The sequence below is a fragment of the Diceros bicornis genome, chromosome 18, assembly GCF_020826845.1.
Source record: "Diceros bicornis minor isolate mBicDic1 chromosome 18, mDicBic1.mat.cur, whole genome shotgun sequence".
Taxonomy (NCBI): Eukaryota; Metazoa; Chordata; class Mammalia; order Perissodactyla; family Rhinocerotidae; genus Diceros; species Diceros bicornis.
This window is the reverse complement of record NC_080757.1, coordinates 12,042,919-12,062,842: the sequence shown is the minus strand read 5'-3', so window position 1 is coordinate 12,062,842 and position 19,924 is coordinate 12,042,919. Positions and strand designations below refer to the sequence as shown.

At 41.5% G+C, this 19,924-nt stretch overlaps 2 protein-coding genes across 4 annotated transcripts in view; one reads left to right on the top strand and one right to left on the bottom strand.

The window, feature by feature from the left end:
- The window catches only part of NUP88 (nucleoporin 88), a 31,522-nt gene extending 20,108 nt beyond the window's left edge, over window positions 1-11,414 (top strand). For both annotated transcript variants that reach the window (XM_058559993.1, XM_058559994.1), the window contains 9 exons: window positions 4,787-4,877; window positions 7,205-7,306; window positions 9,032-9,190; window positions 9,499-9,624; window positions 9,732-9,797; window positions 9,946-10,026; window positions 10,309-10,435; window positions 10,593-10,711; window positions 11,148-11,414. In XM_058559993.1, the coding sequence (XP_058415976.1) occupies window positions 4,787-4,877; window positions 7,205-7,306; window positions 9,032-9,190; window positions 9,499-9,624; window positions 9,732-9,797; window positions 9,946-10,026; window positions 10,309-10,435; window positions 10,593-10,711; window positions 11,148-11,211 (935 nt within the window). In that variant the 3' untranslated portion in view covers window positions 11,212-11,414. The remainder of the gene's footprint in view (window positions 1-4,786; window positions 4,878-7,204; window positions 7,307-9,031; window positions 9,191-9,498; window positions 9,625-9,731; window positions 9,798-9,945; window positions 10,027-10,308; window positions 10,436-10,592; window positions 10,712-11,147) is intronic.
- A 219-nt stretch (window positions 11,415-11,633) lies between these two features.
- The window catches only part of RABEP1 (rabaptin, RAB GTPase binding effector protein 1), a 104,213-nt gene continuing 95,922 nt past the window's right edge, over window positions 11,634-19,924 (bottom strand). Inside the window, exons 14-18 of one of the 2 annotated variants that reach the window (XM_058559990.1) lie at window positions 19,557-19,746; window positions 18,523-18,578; window positions 16,212-16,310; window positions 15,090-15,206; window positions 11,634-14,276 (exon numbers count right to left, since the gene is read on the bottom strand). In XM_058559990.1, coding sequence (XP_058415973.1) covers window positions 14,175-14,276; window positions 15,090-15,206; window positions 16,212-16,310; window positions 18,523-18,578; window positions 19,557-19,746 — 564 coding nt within the window. In that variant the 3' untranslated portion in view covers window positions 11,634-14,174. The other variant, XM_058559992.1, reaches the window with a different exon arrangement.

Here is a 19,924-nt window from a genome sequence, read left to right as displayed (position 1 = left end):
AACACCATGACCAAGTGGGATTTATCCCAGGGATACAAGGTTAATTTAAATATCCAGAAATTAATTAATGTATTACACCATGTCAGTAGAATAAAGGACAAAAACCATGTGATCATCTCAGTAGACACAGAAAAAGCATTTAAGAAAATCCAACAGCCTTTCATGTTAAAAAAAACTCAACCACGGGCCGGCCTGGTGGTGTATTGGTTAAGGGCATGGACTCTGCTTTGGCAGCCCGGGGTTCACGGGTTCGGATCCTGGGTGCAGACCTACGCACCACTTATCAAGCTATGCTGAGGCGCCGTCCTGTGTAGAAGAATTAGAAAGATGTACAACTAGGATACACAACTGTGCACTGGGACTTTGGGGGGAAAAAAACAAAAAAACCTCAACAAACTAGTAAGAGACAAGAAATTCCTCAAACTGATGAAAGGCATCTATGAAAAACCCAAAGCTAACACCATACTTAATGGTGAATGACCAAGTGCTTTCTGTATTAGCTTTCTATTGCTGTTGTAATAAATCACCACCAACTTAGTGGCTTAAAACAACACAAATTTATTATCTTACAGTTCTATAGGTTGGAAATCCTAGAATGAACTCACTGGGCAGAGCAGTGTTCTTTCTGGAGGCTCTAGGGAAGAATCCATTTCCTAGCTTTTTGCAGCTTCTACTGCCTGCCTTTGCTTATAGCGCCCTTCCTCCATCTCCAGAGCCAGCAGTGGTTGGACGAGTTGAGTCCTTCTCACCTTGTATGACTCTGACCTCTTTTCTTTTTTTGGGGGGAGGAAGACTAGCCCTGAGCTAACATGCGTTGCTAATCCTCCTTTTTTTGCTGAGGAAGATTGGCCCTGGGCTAACATCCATGCCCATCTTCCTCTACTTTATATAGGACGCTGCCACAGCGTGGCTTCACAAGCGATGCATCAGTCCATGCCCGGGATCCAAACCTGCAAACCCGCAGGCCACCGTAGCGGAGTGCGTGCACTTAACCGCTTTGCTAGCAGTCCAGCCCCTGACCTTTGTTTTGCTTCATTCTTGTACTTTTAAGGGCATACCCAGATAATCCAAGGTAACCTCCCTGTCTCAGAGACAGATGATGGGCAAATTTAATCCCATCTCCAACCTTTATTTCCCTTTGCCATGTAACCTAAGATAGTCACAGGTTCTGGGAATTAGAACACAGATATCTTTGGGGAGTCCATTATTCTGCCTACTACATTCTACCTCATGGTCCCCAAAGATTCACATCTGACCCACATGCAAAATACATTGACCCTAGCATCATTATAGCAACACAGAGTTCAAAAATCTCATCTAAATCTCATGAGCTCAGAAGTCCCCAATCTCGTGGTCTAAATCATCTAAATCAAATATGGGTAAGACTCTGATTATAATCTACTTTGGGGCAAAATTCCTCTCTCTCTGTGGACCTATGAAACTAGAAAACAAGTTATCTGCTCCCAGAACACAATGGGGGGACAGGCATAGGTATCAGTTATAGACTTTCCAGTTCAAAGGGCAGAAAAGGAACTACAGGTCCCAAGCAATTTCAAAATCCAAATTCTATTACGTTTCAAGGCCTGGGGATAATCTGGGCTTGCAGCTCTGCGCTCTGAGTAATCTATTTTACAGGAAAGGTAGTGTTTTTGTAGTTGAGTAGTTTTATTAGCCTGTTTCCTGCCTGTAGAATTTTGGAAGTGGAACAGCCTTCTCTCATCCTCTTTCTGACCATTTCAGTCCAAGCCAGTGGTGTTTCTGTGGGCATAAAAGTCTGGAGAACTTTTTGGGTCTCCTGTGTATATCATGAGGACTCACTCTAGTAGATAAGAGGTTCATCCACAAATCTTTCCTAGATAATCCCATCTCTGTTTTTGGCTTCTGCTGAGATGGCTGAAGGATCTAAGTCACACTCTTAATATCTTCAGAGAGCCTTTTGTGTGACTGAATATTCTGACCTTTTGATCTTTCTGAGGTATTAGCAAAAGACTGAGCAGCCACACCAGTGGCTTTTTCTCTAAAACATGCTTTCCTCATAGTGAATCTCTTAATTTTAGCATCTTTTGCCATCCAGATAGGCTGAGAATTTCCCAAATCATCAAGATTTTTTTTCTTTTTGTTTAACAGTTCTTCCCTCAATTATATTTTTCCTTATATTTTACTATAATTAGCAAGAAGAAATCAGGCCATGTCTTTAATGTTTTGCTTGGAAGTCTCCTCAGCTAAATGTCCAATTTAATTGTTTACAAATTCTGCCTTCCACACTTTCCCCTTAAGATCAGGAACAAAGGGATGTCTGCTCTTCCCACTTCTAATCAGCATTGTAATGGAGGTTCTAGACAGGGAAATTAGCCAATAAAATGAAATAAAAGGCATCCAGATTGGAAAGGAAGAAGTGAAACTATCTCTATACTCTGATGATGTGATCTTTTATATAGTAAATCATAGGGGAACCACTAAAAAACTATTTAATAAATGAGTTCAGAGAGGTGGTAGGATACAAGATCAATATAGAAATATCAGTTCTGTTTCTATGCACTAGCAATGAACTATCCAAGAGGAAATTAAGAAAACAATTCCATTTACAATAGCATCAAAACAAATAAAATACTTAGAAATGAATTTAACAAAAGAAGTGCAAAACATACTCTTAAAACTACAAAACATTCTTGAAAGAAATAAAAAGAAGAGGCCTAAATAAATGAAAAAAGATCCCATGTACATGGATCAGAAAACTTAATATTGTTAAATGGCAATCCTCCCCAAATTGATGTACAGATCCAATGCAATCCCTATCAAAATTCTAACTGGCTTCTTTGCAGAAATTGACAAGCTGATCCTAAAATTCATATGGAGTTGCAAGTGACCTAGAATAGCCAAAACAATCTTGAGAAACAAGAACAAGGTTGGAGGACCCACACTTCTCAATTTCAAAACTTATTACAAAGGTATGGTAACCAAGACAGTGTGATATTGGCATAAGGATATACATATAGGTCAATGGAATAGAATTGAGAGTCCAGAAATATACCTTTACATTTACAGTCAATTGGTTTCAACAAGGGTGCAAAACAATTCATTGGGGGAAAGAAGAGTCTTTTCAACAAATGGTGCTGGGACAGGTGTACATCCACATGCAAAAAAATGAAATTGGATCCCTACTTCATATCATACACAAAAATGAACTCAAAATAGATCAAGGACCTAGATATAAGAAGTAAAACTATAGCACTCTTAGAAGAAAACACTGTCACAAAAGTGAAAAGACAAGCCGCAGAATGGGAGTAAATATTTACAAATCATCTATCTGATAATGGACTTGTATCTAGAATATATAAAGAACTCTTAGAACTCAATAATAAAAGGATAAATAGCTCAAAAATAGACAAAGGATTTGAATAAACATTGTTCCATTGATGATATATACAAATAGCTGATAAGCACATGAAAACAATTTTCAGTATCATTAGTCATGGAAATGAGATACCACAAAACCGTGAGATACCACTTCATTCCCACTAAAATGGCTAAAATCAAGACAGACAGACAATAACAAGTGTTGACAAGGATGTGGAAAAATGGGGACACCCCCCCCATATAGTACTTATGGAAATGTAAAATAGTGTAGCCACTTTGGGAAAGTGGTCTGGCCTGGCAGTTCCTCAAATGATTAACAGAGTTACCAATCAGCTGTGCCACTGCTGAGTATATACCAAAGAAAAATGAAAACATGTTGACACAAAAAGTTGTAAATGAATGTTCATAGCAGCATTAATCATAATAGCCAAATAGCCGCATGTCCATCAACTGATGCTTAGATAAATAAAATGTGGTATATCCATACAAGGGAATATTATTCAACAACAGAAAGGAATGAAGTACTGATATGTGATACAAGATGGATGAATCTTGAAAACATTATGCTAAGTGAAAGAAGCCAGTTGCAAACAACTACACGTTGTATGATTCCATTTATATAAAAGGTCCAGAATAGGCAGGTCCACAGAGACAGAAAGGAGATTAGTGGTTGTTGCCTAGATCTGGGGCAATTGGCAGAAACTAGAGAGTGATTGCTAACTGGTATGGGGGTTTGTTTTTGGGTAATGAAAATGTTCTAAATTTTTTGTGGTGATAGTTGTACAATTCTTTGAATATACTAAAAACCCATTGAATTGTACGCTTTAAGTGGGTTAGTTGTGTGATATTGTGAATTACATTTCAAAAACCCGTTCTAAAAATAAAATTGGTGTGGGTGAGGAAGAGACTGTTGGAGGGAATGATTTCTGGGATTGTTGTCCTCAGTGAAACATTTCTGCATTTAGAAATTTGACCAAGGAAAATCTACTTTCCTTCTTGGGGCAGAAATCTAGACCCCTGTGGAAAGGCGATTTCTATGTCAGAAAGGCTTGCTCCTGGGGCTGACCCTGTGGTGCAGCGGTTAAGTGCGTGCACTCCGCTGTTGGCGGCCCACATTTGGATCCCTGGTGCGCACTGAGGCACCGCTTGTCAGGCCATGCTGTGGTGGCGTCCCATATACAGTAGAGGAAGATGGGCACAGATGTTAGCCCAGGGCCAGTCTTCCTCAGCAAAAAGAGGAGGATTGGCATGGATGTTAGCTCAGGGCTGATCTTCCTCACCAAAAAAAAAAAAAAGAAGAAAGGCCTGCTCCATAAGAAGCAGTGGTCTGAGACAAGAACTTAATTGCATTTAACTAATATTGTCAGCATTTTAATTCAGAGACTTTTGTGTAAGTGTCAATTAACTTATGTGATGTGTTCCTTTGTAGATGAAGAAGATAAGGATAGTTTACAGGAACTTGCTACCGAACAGAAATGCTTTGTAGAACACATCCTTTGTACAAAGCCATTGCCATGCAGGTAAGGACCTTCTCTCCCTTGTGTACACAGATAACAGTTGTTCGTTTCAGTACTTCTGATACATGTATATCCATATACTCACATGAAGATGAGATACTTCACCCCTAAGAGTGTCAGTTCATCAGATGTTCATCAAAAGTTCTCCCTTGCTTCAAGGCTACTCCACATATTGTGTCCTCTGTCTGGAAGGTATTTCCCTAGTTTCAACCCCTGTTTGCTGCCTTCACTTGGCTAACTCTTGTTCTTTCTGATCTTAATGTCGATTCTTCAGAGAGGCTTTCCTTGATTCCCCAGTCTAACTTAGAGTTCTCCTATTATTCTTTTTCTTTGCAGCACATATTACAATTGATGTTTGTGTTTAATGTCTGTCACTACTACAAGAATATAGTTTCATGAGGCCAGAGACCATGTGTTTGTTTCATACTGTATACTGTCGCCTCCTGTCTGTATACTCAGTGTCTGACGGAGTGCCTAGTAGATATTCAGTAGATATGTGATGAGTAGAATAAAGGGAGTATCTAGAATGACTCCCAGGTTTCTACCTGGGATGACTGAGACGATGTGGTACCCTTCAGAAAAATGGGCACATAGGAGAAAGAGTGGATTTGGGGAGACAGAAGATGTGTTAAAGGGGGCACTTGGAGTTTTCTGTTCGTATAGGACATCCAAGTGGAAGAGCCCAGTGTGCAGTTGGACAGGTAGGTGTGGAGTTTGGAGTGGTTGGGCTAGGATGGGGTGCATGTGGGAGTTGTCAGGGTTGGAGCCCTGAGTCTTGTGAGGGTCAGCCAGGAAAGGGCCTAGAATGGGTAGAGGAGACCTGAGAAGAGTCTTGAGCAACATTTTCTTACAAGCAGCGAGTAGAGGAAGAGGAGCCCAGTCCAGGAAGGAAACGTGAGTAAAGGGCTGTTAGAGAGACTGAAGGAGAACCTGGAGGAAAGGAGGTCAGGGATACCAAGGAGGAGGATGTTTGAGAGCTGGCAGTGGGCAGCAGCATCAAATAAGCACAGGGAAGTGGTAGAGAGTCTAGATTTGGCAATACAGGGGAGTTCATTGAGGACCATAGGGAAAACACTTTTGGGGATGGAGGAGGATAGCAAACTGTACCAGGTTGAAAAGTGAATGGGAAAATAGATAATAAAATCCCATTTATATGTATTTCAAAAACAGGTAAAATTAAACAGTATTGCTTAGGAATGAGTATATAGATGGGAAAACTATGACACAGAGCAAGGACATGAGTATCATAGAAGTCAGAATAGTGATCACTCCCCTGGAGAGTGGAAGGTCACGAGAAGGGGGCTTCACGTGGGAGGTCTTAGGTAACTGCAGCATTGTCATTCTTGGCCTGGATGGTGGTTACAGGGTGCATACAGGCACTCTTCCATATGTAGGTTTCACACTAACAATATAAAATAAAAACCTTTAATCTCCCAAATTCCCCCTCACCACCACCCTCCCTGCCCCCACCCCCCAAAGAAATGGTGAATGAGAGATTAGGAGAAGGCTGCTGTTTCAAGACTGCTGGTTCTAAACAAAGGAGAGAAAGAATAGGATGAGGGGAGCTTGAAATGCAGAGTGCTTCAGGGAGAAGAGCTGTGCGCTTGTTTATGAGCTGGGGGTAAACAGACAGTAGGGAGATTTTGAAACTAGAGTCAATGGAGCAGTGTCACTCTTCTGAGGACAGTCAGAGGAGGGCAGAGGAGACAGCATCAACAGTCCAGAGATGGAGATGTGCTGTGGGGCAGGTAGAGTGCACACTGGCAAGAAAGACAGTTCCTGTCTGAGGTCCCCAGTTTTCAGTTTCCTCGATGAAGCAAGAACTGATTGAGAGGGAGATGCATGCTCTGCACAGTCAGCTACGTCCTGTGACATAGACGTTGGGCTGCATGGAATTCTTCATATGCAATAGACTCTTAAGTTGTGTTCAGTCAGTAGTTTCTGAGCACTTAGTCTGAGTTGGCACTGGGCTGGTATACAGAGATAGCTGGGGCTGACGTGCGAGTTGGGAGAAAGACAGGTAAAGAATTAACTTCATTGTGTCATGGTAACTGCTGAGATTACAGTGAGCACCATGAGGCTATGGGTTCCTGAGTGACTTAAAAGCCAAATGGCCTCCAGACTGTGAAGTGACAGCTTGTGTCAAACTGATCAGAGCTGTAAGCAGTATAGGTTCACAAGTCCCCACCTTTGAGGTTACTGTGCTGAGAGCATGTCCCGGGCGACTAGCTAGTCCAGGCCTGAGAAGGCCACGAACCTCAGCTGTGTCTTTGCGTTTGGCTCCATTGCATTTGCTGCTTTGTAATTTAACTGTGGCTGTGTTTTTCCAGGCAGCCAGCTCCAATTCGAGGATTCTGGATCGTCCCTGACATCCTGGGGCCCACAATGATCTGCATCACCAGTACCTACGAATGCCTCCTAAGGCCTTTATTGTATGTCCCATTTTGTATTCTCCACACAGCTCTTGTTAATTCTGTAAAATCTAAGCTGGGAAAATGCCCTTGGTAACCGGCTTGAAAATACATGGTTTATGCTTTGGCTTCTGACTTGAGGGTTGGAAGGGTGGATATTTCTGTTGTTCCTGCCGTCTCTGGAAGGATTTATTTTAGGCATGATTTCTGGCATCTCCTTCAGCTAGCTGAGAGTCGAGAGCTTTACTTCAAAGTAGAAAAGAATAGTAAAATAACGAACTCCATTATTAATGTGAATTAGATTTAATGATTATCAAGCTCTAACTATGTGCCAGGCTCAGAAGTAAGCCCTTTACCTGCATTGCCTCCTGTAATCAGAGCAACTCCATGAGGACAGCACTGTTCTCCCCATTTTGTAGAAGAGGAAACAGGGCTAGAGAGGCTAAGTAAATGCTGAAGTCACAGGTGACACCTCGAGCTGGGCTGCAGACACAGGGCCCTCTTGACTCGAGTCCATACTCACCCTCTTCATTTCTATCTCTGCCAGCCTCAGAGGGACAGCACAGACTATATAAACTCTGGAAGAAAGGTGGTATATAGCTGAACTCATAATCCTCGTTCCCCTTCAGGAACTCATATTAAGCTATAAGCACCACTTTTCTTTTTCAACACTCCTGGAAGGTCATTCTGAGTTTTATAGATGCAGGAATAGGAGTCCCTAATGAGCCACCTGAGTGTTGAACAGCACACTCCCCCAGTTTCTGGGTGTCAGTTGCCAGCATGTGCTTCAAGACACTGACATAGGTCTAAATATTGCCATTAACTTACTGTCCTTAGAAGAATTTCCATTCTCTTTCAAGATTGACAAGTTATACCATTTGGAAAGGAAAGTAATACATTATCAATTTTTGTGTTATTTATACTAAAAGAGACTAAAAACTCTAGCAAGACTAAACAGAAGTAATAAAATCACTGAAGAAAAGTTGCCTTTTTGCCTGTTGCCTCAGCATATTTTTTAAAAACCCATCCTACCTTTAGTAAAATAAGACCTAGTCATGCTAGGTTACTTCACAATAAAAACATGAATCCCAAAGGAAAAAAAACTCTTAAATTTTAGTTATCTAGATACCTTCAAATCATATCTTTCTGCCAACTCCCTGAAATGCAAGTTGTCTATAATGTAATTGTTTAACAAACTCACAGATTTGAATTCTTGCATTCAAAATAAGTCTCCATGCTGTTAAAGTTTGCAATCTTTTGAGCTTTCTAAAATTGCCATTGTGAATATTTGTAATATTTGAGTGGATCCAATTTTTAGAAATCAAGTCATATAGAGCAGATATGGTATATACAGTGGTTATCTGGCTGAATATTAGTTTTGATCAAATTATACCTAGGAAATTAGTGATTTATTTATGTTTGTCACTCTGACTTATAATTGGCTCTCAAGTCCTTTCTAAAATAGAGTCGAGAATGAATTTGTATTGTTGTGGTGCCTCAATCTATTCAAAAAGAATTTGAAGTGGCAGAGTCCAAAATGCTTTGACAAACGGCAGCATTGGTAGAATAAGAGGATAGCTTCCCAAGGTGACCTCTGCAAGGCAGAAAACGTCTTCTTATACTTTTATACAAGTAACACTTTATAGTTTCTTATATTCTCAAAGTTCTGCATAAATGTCGCGTATGCTTTCCTATAATACTTACAGTAAATAACTCCGTGGTATACTGTATTTATTTATTTTGCAGAAGCACAGTCCATCCAGCATCTCCACCTCTGCTTTGTACCCGAGAAGATGTTGAAGTGGCAGAGTCTCCCCTCCGTATTCTGGCTGAAACCCCGGATTCCTTTGAAAAGCATATTAGAAGCATTTTGCAGCGCAGTGTTGCAAATCCAGCATTTGTGAAGTATGGGATTTGGGGCGTATAGGTTTTAAGAACTGGTTCCCTTCTCTGTTTTCATAATTAGCATTCATCTTTTCTGTCTTCAGCTATTTCATTTCATATATGTTTTACTATGTTGGAGTTGGAAGAAACTTAGGGCATATTTAACCAGTTAGTGAATAGAGGGAAAGAAGAGCTAGATATAGATAGAAGCACTTGAGAATAATAAACAGGAAGTGTACGAAGAGGGGAAAAAAGCAGCTATGACTTGAGTCTATTTTCAGTTGTTTTACTCAGCTAAGGCAAGTAATGGTAGAAACGTTTTTTTAAAGATCATCTGAAAAAGATACGGCCCCTCCTCCTGAAGAATGTCTTCAGCTCATCAGCAGAGCCACCCAGGTATTCAGAGAACAGTACATCCTTAAACAGGACCTGGCAAAGGAGGAGATTCAGCGGAGGTAGGATGATCTTTTTCACATACCATCAGTCCCTGGTGGGTAGCTGATACTGTATAATGGCCTAGATTAAATTTCTGATTAAATTTCATTTCTTTTTGCTCCTGAAGGGTCAGATTATTATGTGACCAAAAAAAGAAACAGCTAGAAGATCTCAATTATTGTCGAGAGGAGAGGTAAGTACCAAAAACTAGGGAGGAAGACAACAATAGTTCACTAAGACTGAACTCTTACGGTGTTATCTCACCCTAAGATGCTGAACCTCATTAGTTTAGTTTACCATCAAGGTGGACCCCAAGAGTCTTTTGTTTTTTATGCCATTAGGAAAAGTCTACGGGAAATGGCTGAGCGCTTAGCTGACAAATATGAGGAAGCCAAGGAAAAACAAGAAGATATCATGAACAGGTCCGTGAGTTGTATAACATTCAGCTCCCTACTCAGGTAGTAAGTGTTACTAAGGAAAATGGGCCTATAGCAAGTAGTACCATGCCTACAGAATTGAATTGATTCCCCTGCCTCTCCTGAGGCGTGTTAGGGAAGACAGCGTAGTGATGCTTTCCCCTGACCCATCCTGTGGCGGCCTCCTTCACAGACACCAGATTCAGAGATTAGGAGCTTTAGTTACGATTGTGTTTCTCCTCGGTAGCAGAGCTCGTAAGCTGAGGTGTTTGCTTACCTTTTCTAAAGGATGAAAAAAGTACTTCACAGTTTTCACTCTCAGCTCCCAGTTCTCTCTGATAGTGAGAGAGCCATGAAGAGAGAATTACAGCTGATACCTGATCAACTCCGACATTTGGGCAATGCCATCAAACAGGTAGGAATGGATGCAAGCTGGCTAAATTTGATACTAGCTTTCTTAAAGCGTTTGTTCTAGAATTTTATGAAATTTAGAAAGAACAGACTAAAATAGATACTATGAAAATGTGTAGCAAACTATAGCCAAAATATCTATGTTGTGTTTGATACTTAAGGTTACTATGAAAAAAGACTATCAACAGCGAAAGATGGAAAAAGTACTGAGTCCTCAAAAACCCACCATCACTCTCAGCGCCTACCAGCGCAAGTGCATTCAGTCCATCCTGAAGGAGGAGTAAGTATCATCAGCTTATCAGTGTGAGGTAGTTTTTCCTTTGCAGTATGCCAAAATCAAGCTTTCTCTGCCCAGATACGATTACCTGGTATTTGCATATCAAGTAAACATGGCGATAGGAACCCTATGATAGAGAAGGGACTTAAGAGATGAGTATAGTGCAAGGATCAAAAACGATGACTTGCTTGTAATATGATTTTGTTGTGTGCTCAAGGTAGTCCCCAATGAGTACGTTCAAAAATATTTCTAGCAGTTGCACCACGGTTTACCACCACTAACCTTAAATGAATACTAAACGCCATTACTATCCATCTGAAACCTTAAGTGTTAATTTTAGCAAAGCACTTCTAAGCTATTTCAACTAATTTTAATTCTTAAGAATATTAATTACTTCTTCATTTTATTCCCAAAAGTGAGTGACTTTATGATTTTACAGGGGTGAACACATAAGAGAAATGGTGAAGCAAATTAACGATATCCGAAACCATGTAAACTTCTGACACCACCAGCAACAGATTCACACCTGAAGTTAACACGAGTGAAGGCTGAAACTCGTATTGTAAAACAAGCAGCATTATCTAATTTATAAAGAGGCAGTCTAGATGAACTTTGGTGTGGCTGTTCATCATTTTTTATATTTTACTTGTTTTATAATTATTCAATAAACGCTTTTATTTAAAAATTGGAATGTGTTTTGTATATAAGCTCAAGTCTATGCCTGTATTCAGCAAGGGCCTAGGATTAAAAAAAAAAAAAGCCAGAAACTTTCAGCTGCACACCGCCCGATCTCCGTGAATGAACACTACTGAGTTTTCTCCATATTTGAACAAGGATAAGAGCTGCATTTTGAAGCAGCAGTGCCAGAAATATGACTCTGAAGAAGGACAGAACCCTAGGATTCAAACGAAAAGGCCACACAGTATACTAGGCAGCAGCTTTTTTAATTTGAAAATTTTCTTCTCAAGGACACACCTTCAATACAGTTAACAAACGGTTACACCTGAAATCTGCTCAGAGCCGTGCTCAGGATCCACAATTGCAAGGCCACTGCTGGCTCACTTCCTTGACAGGCAGTATTAACTTTCAGAGCTGAGTTGGGCTGTGCTCTGTGTCCTGATAACGTTTTGTTACTCAGTGGTACGAGGGGCATGTGTAGGACCTCAAAGAAGGGAGAAAGAAACAAATAACTTGGTATGCAGTATATGGTTTTGTCCTCAGTTAGCTTTAGGTAATCTTTTTGTACCTGTGAATATGAGTTCTGAAAGGTAATACCGTACCTGCCTAGAAATGGCTGAGTGACTGCCAATTAAAAGCCACATGATAAGGTAGGTTACAGGTAAGAGGTAAATCAGGTTAGACATGCATGAGAACGTGTAGAGACTGAATACAAGCACAGGAACACTCATGAAACCCAAGTGATCTTTTGTCTAGAAGGGCTAAATCCTACCTTCTAAATCAGTTTCCCATTTATACAGAAAACCCAGTTTAAAGAAGAGTTTCCTACCAGGAGAGTGGCACAATAGTTTGTTTCAGACCAGAAATAGATTAAGAAAACCTAGAGTCTCCGTTTGGGTTTTTCTAGTTATTTTTCTCAACAAAGTGGGTTCCAACACTTTGCATCTGCCATGGTCGAGATTGCTGACAGTTCCCTAATCATGATTTTATTGGCCCAGGACCATCTTATGGAGAAAAATATCTGCAAAGTGCCTAGTCTCAGCAGAGCAGTTCCCTGGGAGTTGTAGGTTCAGTTCATTCAGGGAAATTATGAATTACCCATCCTGATTTACGATGCCAATTTTAATAATCTAAAACACATTAGCTTGGGGCTCATCGAAGGGACTAGTTTTAACACACATAATTTAAAACTAATTGCATTTTGGAATTGATAAAATTCCCTGTGACTCAATGAAGATATATGTTTCCTTTATCTAAACCAAGTAGTACTTTATACAAAAAGACTTGAAACCAATTAAAACAATGTTTCATGCATGGCAAGCCTAGCTAGCACTATTTCCATAATTAGTATTTACTTTTAAATTCATTTATAACAAAGACAATTTACTTTAAACTGTAAGTTGATGGTGGCTTTAAGTGAGCCAAACAATCTACTTAATCCACTTAATTCCCCCAAGGTTTCTTCAAGTACCCTGCTATTCTGCAATACCAATCACAAAAATTATTTGAAAACAGTTTTACTTTGGAACCACCTGTATGATGAACAGTGTAGCCTTCCACTGGCCAACAGTGCTGCGGCAGGTAAACAGTGAACACGAAGCCATTCTCTGTGCTTCCTGCAGTACTTTGTAAAGCTGCGCCAAACACAGCCTGTTCATTGAAGCTTCTCCACGCAGGAAATGAATCTAACCTCAGAGAAATGACAAAGCAGATTCCCAAACTGGTGACCATACTGACTGGGTTTCCCCAACTTCACTATAAGCATTATCACACTCCAGGTCTAAATTATAAAAGAAAGTTACAAAATAGGTCAAACCTAGTTATCACCATTTTTGTATTTGACACTTGAAACAAATAGTGCTCAGACCCACTGATTCGAGTTGAAAATAAGCAGCAGATTTATAAATTTATACTAGATGTTGTCAGATTAGCTGGTTTTATTAATATTGGTTTTTTCCACTGATCCAATAACTAAACTAAAACAGTTGTCAAGAGAGTAGATGGTGCCAGTTCAGCTTGATCTTGGTACCTGTGGGCCCATGAAACTCATCCAGGGAGCAGAAAAAGTGCTTCCAAACAGTTTCTTGTGCTTTTCCTTTAACCTCAACTTCCACTACATATAGCCCCAGCCAGGTTTTCAAATTCTCATAATTAATTTAGTTCTTGAATTGGTTTTGTTGCCACTGTCTTATGGTTCTCAGGCAAGTTTCAGTAGCATTTAAGGTCCTCCAACACAACATAAAATGGCAAAATAAAATGCACCGAGCTAGGAAATACAGTCACTAGCCAATGGCCTGCTCTCAAACTTCATATTTTAATATAAAATATTCATACAGCATACTATACCTGTCTGCTAGCTGAATACTGTTACTGATGAACTCTAGACAACAGGAAAAGAAAATTCTCTCTTCCAATATCTATGAACAGAAAATGTAATTCCAAACACTATTGGGATGGTGTTTTAGGGTAGGGAAATGTTGGGTAGGGAAATGTTGGATAAAGCAGGCAAGGAAACAGCACTTTCTCCATCACCAAATCTGATCCCACACCTGCTGGAATCAAGTCCGGAGTCTCGTTAGTGTTCCCAGTTGAAAGGTCTTTTTGCTGCAAATTACCCTGGCTGTTTGCTGTTCCTGTGCTGCACAGTCTTCTCCCACTAGAAGTGAGCATTTCTCCAGTCTTCCTTTTTTTGTGTGACTTCTTCAATTAAGAGTTAAATAATAATTAATGTTGCTCTAAAGATGAGTTAAAAACCCAAAGTGCAGGCTACAGTCCTGCTACGAGGGTGTCATGTCTCAGGGAGCTGGTTAATGTCTGTCAGTTTGGTATCATTCAGAATTGCCCGGATTCTCTCCAAGGAGTCTGCTTGCCGGATCCGCTCTAACTGCACCTGGAGAAACAATACAGTGAAATCAGTGCAGACAGTCCCTGCCTAGATTTTCTTTAGTTTACTTGGATTTAGCTGACTTGGAACAGATTCACTCACCAGAGAATAATCACTTCAAATGAAGGAGGCAGCAAAAACAGCTAAATTCAAAAAGCAGTTCCCAAAAGCTGCTGTGCAACAGACCCAGTGTAAGGTCTGGGACTGTGGAGATGAATGAGACCTGACCCCTGACCCCTGAGAACCAACAGTTCATTTGGGGTAACAAAACAAGCTTATAGAGAGTTTTAGCTAAATGTCACTGTTGGCATTCATTAAGTGCCAAGGCAGCATGGGGGGTGGACCTTTAAGTGTAGCCCAGCTTGGGGACCTGGAGAGGGTTCCATGGGAGAAGACAAAGCTAAGCTGGGCCTGGAAAGTAAGGAGTAATGGGGCGATCAGATAAGGATGCTCATCAGAGGGAATACCATGCTGTGGGTAAGGAACCACAAGTAGCGAAAAAACATTAGAACATAAAAAACGTAAGACAGAGCGATGAACAAAATGTAGGGATAGGCCTTACATGGTGTGCTAAAGACTTTATACTTGACTCTTAAGGACCGGCAAGGTATAGAGGAAAAGGGCAAAAAGGACAAGTCTGAAGTACAAACCTGGTTTCCGGCTTGAATGACCAGGCAGGTATTTGGGGCCGGGGTATAGTCTCTAATCCTCTAGCTATTGTCAGTGGTCGAGTCCGAGACTGGCAAGTTCTCCTGGGTACTAAGATCCCCTAAAGTGCCTTGGTACTCTGTCTAGGGGTTCGTTCGCCAAATGCCTCACCTGAAGGGTCTGAGAAAGCTTTACAAAATCTCTCTGGACTTGTTCACTGACATCTAGTTCTGTCTGCAACCTCTGAGCTTTGTTCTTCTCTTCAAACATTAGTTGTTCAACGGTAACCTAAAAAATACAAGTTTTGAATGAGGATTAATGCCAAAGCACCAAAGGTCAGAATCACTGAGGAAATCTAGGAACTTGTAGTTTCCTAATTAGAGAGGACAGGTGGGTATTTCCAGATCCTGTTAGCCTCTCTTTATCTATAGGGCAAGGATGAAAGTTGCCTAAGCTATGTATATGTCCTAAAATGAACTGAGTATGAACGTTGAGTCCTAAATGAATTGAGTATGAAAGCCAGAATAAAAACTGAATTAAAGTGCTGCACACACTCCACCCCATGCCCCAAAGTCCTCACCCTCACCCCCACCCCCAGCAGCCTGGTGACAGTGATTAATCATGAGAAAGCAGCTGCTAAGAGCAGCAGCTATCACAGCAACAGGGATAGAAACTTTGGGGACTTCCTCTGACAACCACAACTGTCAAGCATCTGCCAGGAAAATTCTCAATGACTGTGCCCCAGGCAGCCCAGCAATCTCCAATCTTCCTTACAGAGACACTTCAGCAGGACCATGTGGGAACCTTTCCAAAAACAAGACTATCAAACAACATGTACACAGTGTTTTTACACTTTAAGGTCTGACCACACAGCTCACTGAGCTTGTTTCTAGGAAACTTTCCCCACAAATAGCCTCATGCAGTTTTATTCTAACTGGACCAATCAAAATGTAGGCAGCAAATATGGTTCAATGCAATGTCTGACAAATCAATCAAATGGAATGACACTTTCACAGCAGTGCTTCTAGCTACGGCCGGTGCCAAGTTTGGTTCATAGGTGCTTTTGACCCAATGCCTAAAAAGGCAGTAAGGCCTATGACACAGGCCTCCAGAGCTGGTAGTGTGCAGATTTGACCCAACTCTAACGAGACTGTTTCATTTTCTTTCCACAGAGAGTCTTGCCAACTTTCAGAAGGTGGCACTATTCAAAGCAGCAATGTCTTTTTTTAAACAGGCACAATGTGATCCTACATTCTTAGCACTGCTTTATTAAATTACCAACAAAAATATCACCTTGGCAGCAGTCTCTTTCTTTAACTCTTCTTCCAAAGTGATTTTCATTTTCTGAAGGCTCTCAAGCTGTTGAGACTTCTCTCTTAATGTGGACTCCAACTGTGAAATTAAGAGGGAAAAAGCTGAGACTCAGAGAAACTCCCTGTAGGCCAGAGCATGCTGCCTGGAGGAGCCTGTGGCCTGGAGCATTATGCCCAAGCTCTCAGGTCCTCCCTAGGCCTTGGACGCTGGCTATGCTTGAAATGCTCTTCTCACTCTTTGGTCTCTGCAGATCTTCTATTTATTCTTCAAGACCCTTCTTTCTTTCAGTAAACATTTATTAGGCACCCACTGTGTTCTAAAGCCTGGGGATGGAGAAATCAGGAGAGAGAGAGATGTAAATAATTATGGCATGTGAACATGGAAGCAGCAGCATTTAATTCTGCCAGAAAAGTTGGGAAGGGCTTCCTTGAAGAGATAACATTTGACCCTTCAAAGATGAAAAACTTTACATGGGAAGGAAAAGGTTAGTAAGAGGGAGAAGGTGGAGAGAGAGACTCCAAATAGAGGGAGTGGACGACATGTATAAAAAATGCCTTCAGGGACTGTGGCGAGCTCTTGCTACACCGCAGCCCAGAGTGGGGAGCCTTGGAGGCTGAGGCTGGAGCGGCAGTGGTGAGGCAGGACGTCTCCAGCCGAGCTACATATGGACTTGATCCTGGAGGTGAAGGGAACCACTGGAAGGTTTTTAACCAGCCTGGGACACAGTCAAGTTTATAGTTTTTAAAGATCACCTTGGTTTCATTATGAAGAGGAATTGGAATGGGATAAATTTTGGAGACAGGGAAAGAAGTTAGGCTGTTATAATAAGCTGAGTGAGAACTGAAGTCTGAACCTAAATAGTAGCAGTGGGAGTGGAAAGGATGGGACACATTTAGAGTGCAGGTAGTTTCTGCCAGTGCAACCTCAACAGTACAGTGGAGGCAGAAGCCAGACTGCAGTGGGTTGAGGAGTGACTGGGAGGTCAGGCAGTGGAGGTTACTCTTTCAAGAACCTTGACTATCAAGGGAAGAAGGAAGATTGGTAGCTTGAGAGAGAAGTGCGTCCAAAGAGAAATTTTTCTCCTCTTAAGGGGAAACATCTGAGCGTGTTTATGCATAATGGAAAGGACCAATAAAGAGGCAGAAGCCCATGACTGAGCGGGGAAGACTGAGAGGATGCCCGGAAAAGATTGAGATGCAGGTGAAGCACATCTGCAGTGACAGCAGACTGGTCAGAAACAGGTCATCATTTTCTCTGAAGAAACAAGAAAGGTTAGGAAGAAAAGAAAAAGAACACATAACCGAGAAGCCAAGAAGCTGAAGGTGATCCTGCTGATGACAGGGGTCCAAGGCCATCATCTGCTAGGAGAGAGGGGGTGAGGTGAGTGGTGACTGTCCAAACAGAAGAGAGACAACTAAGGACAAATGGAAGGCTGACTGAGTAGCACTTGAGGCCCAACTAACAGCAAGAACGTGCAGAGTAATTCATTCCAGTGGCATCAGCAGCTTTGGGCAGAGGCAGGCAACGTGGACAGCAGGATTAATCTGGAGTTGGGCAGTATCGACTGAGGGCAGCAGAAAGACGAGGCATCAGGGGTACTTTCGGGTGTTGGTGGGAGACTAGCTGAAGAGGCAAGCCATGTAAGATGCAGCGTAGAAGGAAAGCAAGCAAAGCCACGAGGAAGTTGCTAAACCAGGAGAAAAGGAAAAGTTCAGGAAATGAAGGTATGAATGAGGTACTCAGACAGATGAACCTATGGGATTAAGAGCCAGAAGGATGGTAGATTGGAGTCAGGGAATGTGAGGCTGGAGTGTGATGTCAGAGGTGGTACAAGGTGCAGCCAAGAATATGGGAAGGAAGGGCTGACAATGAACAATGAGGCCAAGGAGTTGAATGGGGTCATCCACCAAAAGCGTTCATGTTGTCTACGGGAAGAGAACTGTAAGCCAGCCATCATCTTCTGTTTGTAAAAGATTTTGCACATATTTCTACGGTAGCTTTAAGTAGACCACATCATGTCATGACCATGCCTTGCCTGTCTCCCCACTGCAGTGGAAACTCCAGGCTGCAGTCACCTTAGCCTTCCCTGCACCTCCTCCAGTCAACACAGAGCAGACTCGCAATAAATGGTCTTTATCATCGTCACACCCTTATCCCACTATATTTTGCCCACTAGAAAGAAGTTCCTTGAAGACAGGGACTGTCCTAACCACATTTTATTCCTTCAGTCTAGCACAGTAGGATTCAATAAATAGCTACTGGTTGTTGATAGAAATAATATGAAACTCACCTGTCCTTTTTCTACTTTTATTCTTTCTAATTCAGCTTTTAGGCTAGAAATTGAAGCTAGAAGGAAAAAAGACGGAGAAGTGTTAGCATTTGATTATTTTGCATTTAAACTTTTTTCTTAAAACATCCCTTTCTACCATAAGCTCAATATCATACAATGAAAGGAGTCAAATATATACTGAACATGGGGTGGGGGGGGTGGGAAGGGAGAAGGACAGTCCTTTCTCAAAATTATCCCCAACCCATCAGCATCATAATGAAGCTCAGGTAAAGGCAGAGTCTGTATGAGTGAACACTACGTCATGAACTACCTCTACATCAAATACCCACTTCTGACTCTGGGGGTGGTGGGGTGGGGGTGGAGATATTCCCAGCAGGAGTGTGTTAACACATGAAAGTTCTGCAAGGAAATGCCACCCATCTGATCCTGTTCCCACTGGTCTGGGCTCAAGCACTGAGTTTCCTACCTATTAGGAGTAATTGAAAAGAGAGGCCACAGAGCTCCGAAAATACAATGTTTTTTGGTTTTCTTTTTTATTCCCAATTACTGGATATATTTCCAGAACATCTGGAAAAATGGACTGAGTCCCTACTTAATTCTTTCCTAAAGTTTTCTGTTTTTCACTTTCCATGACCATGTATTACTTCTTATAATGAGAAAACAAGTTATATTTAGTGCCTCCAATTCTAAACTACATCACTTTTTTTTTTTGGTGAGGAAGATCAGCCCTGAGCTAACATCCATGCCAATCCCCCTCTTTTTTGCTGAGGAAGACTGGCCCTGAGCTAACATCTATTGCCAATCCTCCTCCATTTTTTTCCTTTTTTTCTCCCCAAAGCCCCAGTAGATAGTTGTATGTCATAGTTGCACATTCTGCTAGTTGCTGTATCTGGGACGCCACCTTAGCAGGGCCCAACAAGCGGTGCCTCGGTGCACATCCAGGATCTGAACCCGGGCCACCAGTAGCAGAGTACACGCACTTAAACCACTAAGCCACAGGGCCGGCCCCTAAACTACATCACTCTTATCTTCACCTATTTCTTCCTTGCAGTTTTCTATTTCTAGCTGCAGAGTTTCTTCAAGGTTTTCTTTTAAACACTGTTCTGCTTGAATCTGCTCCTTTAGGAACAGTATTTCAGCCTTCAGCTTTTCTTCCATGTGGTCGGCTGCTGTCCGCACATTAACGATGTTCTCACGGTATTTTAATACCAACTCCCGGAGCGCCTAGATTCAAGAAACAAATGGTGATTGGGTTTGTGAGAGTGAAAGAAAATAAAAGAAGCTAAAGATTTTCTGCAACTGGAATTTCAGGTGTTGTTTTAAATGGTTCAAAAATGTAAGACTTTGAACTCCAACCCACTTGGGGCTTCAAGGGGCAGATGCCATGTCATGTTAACATTCA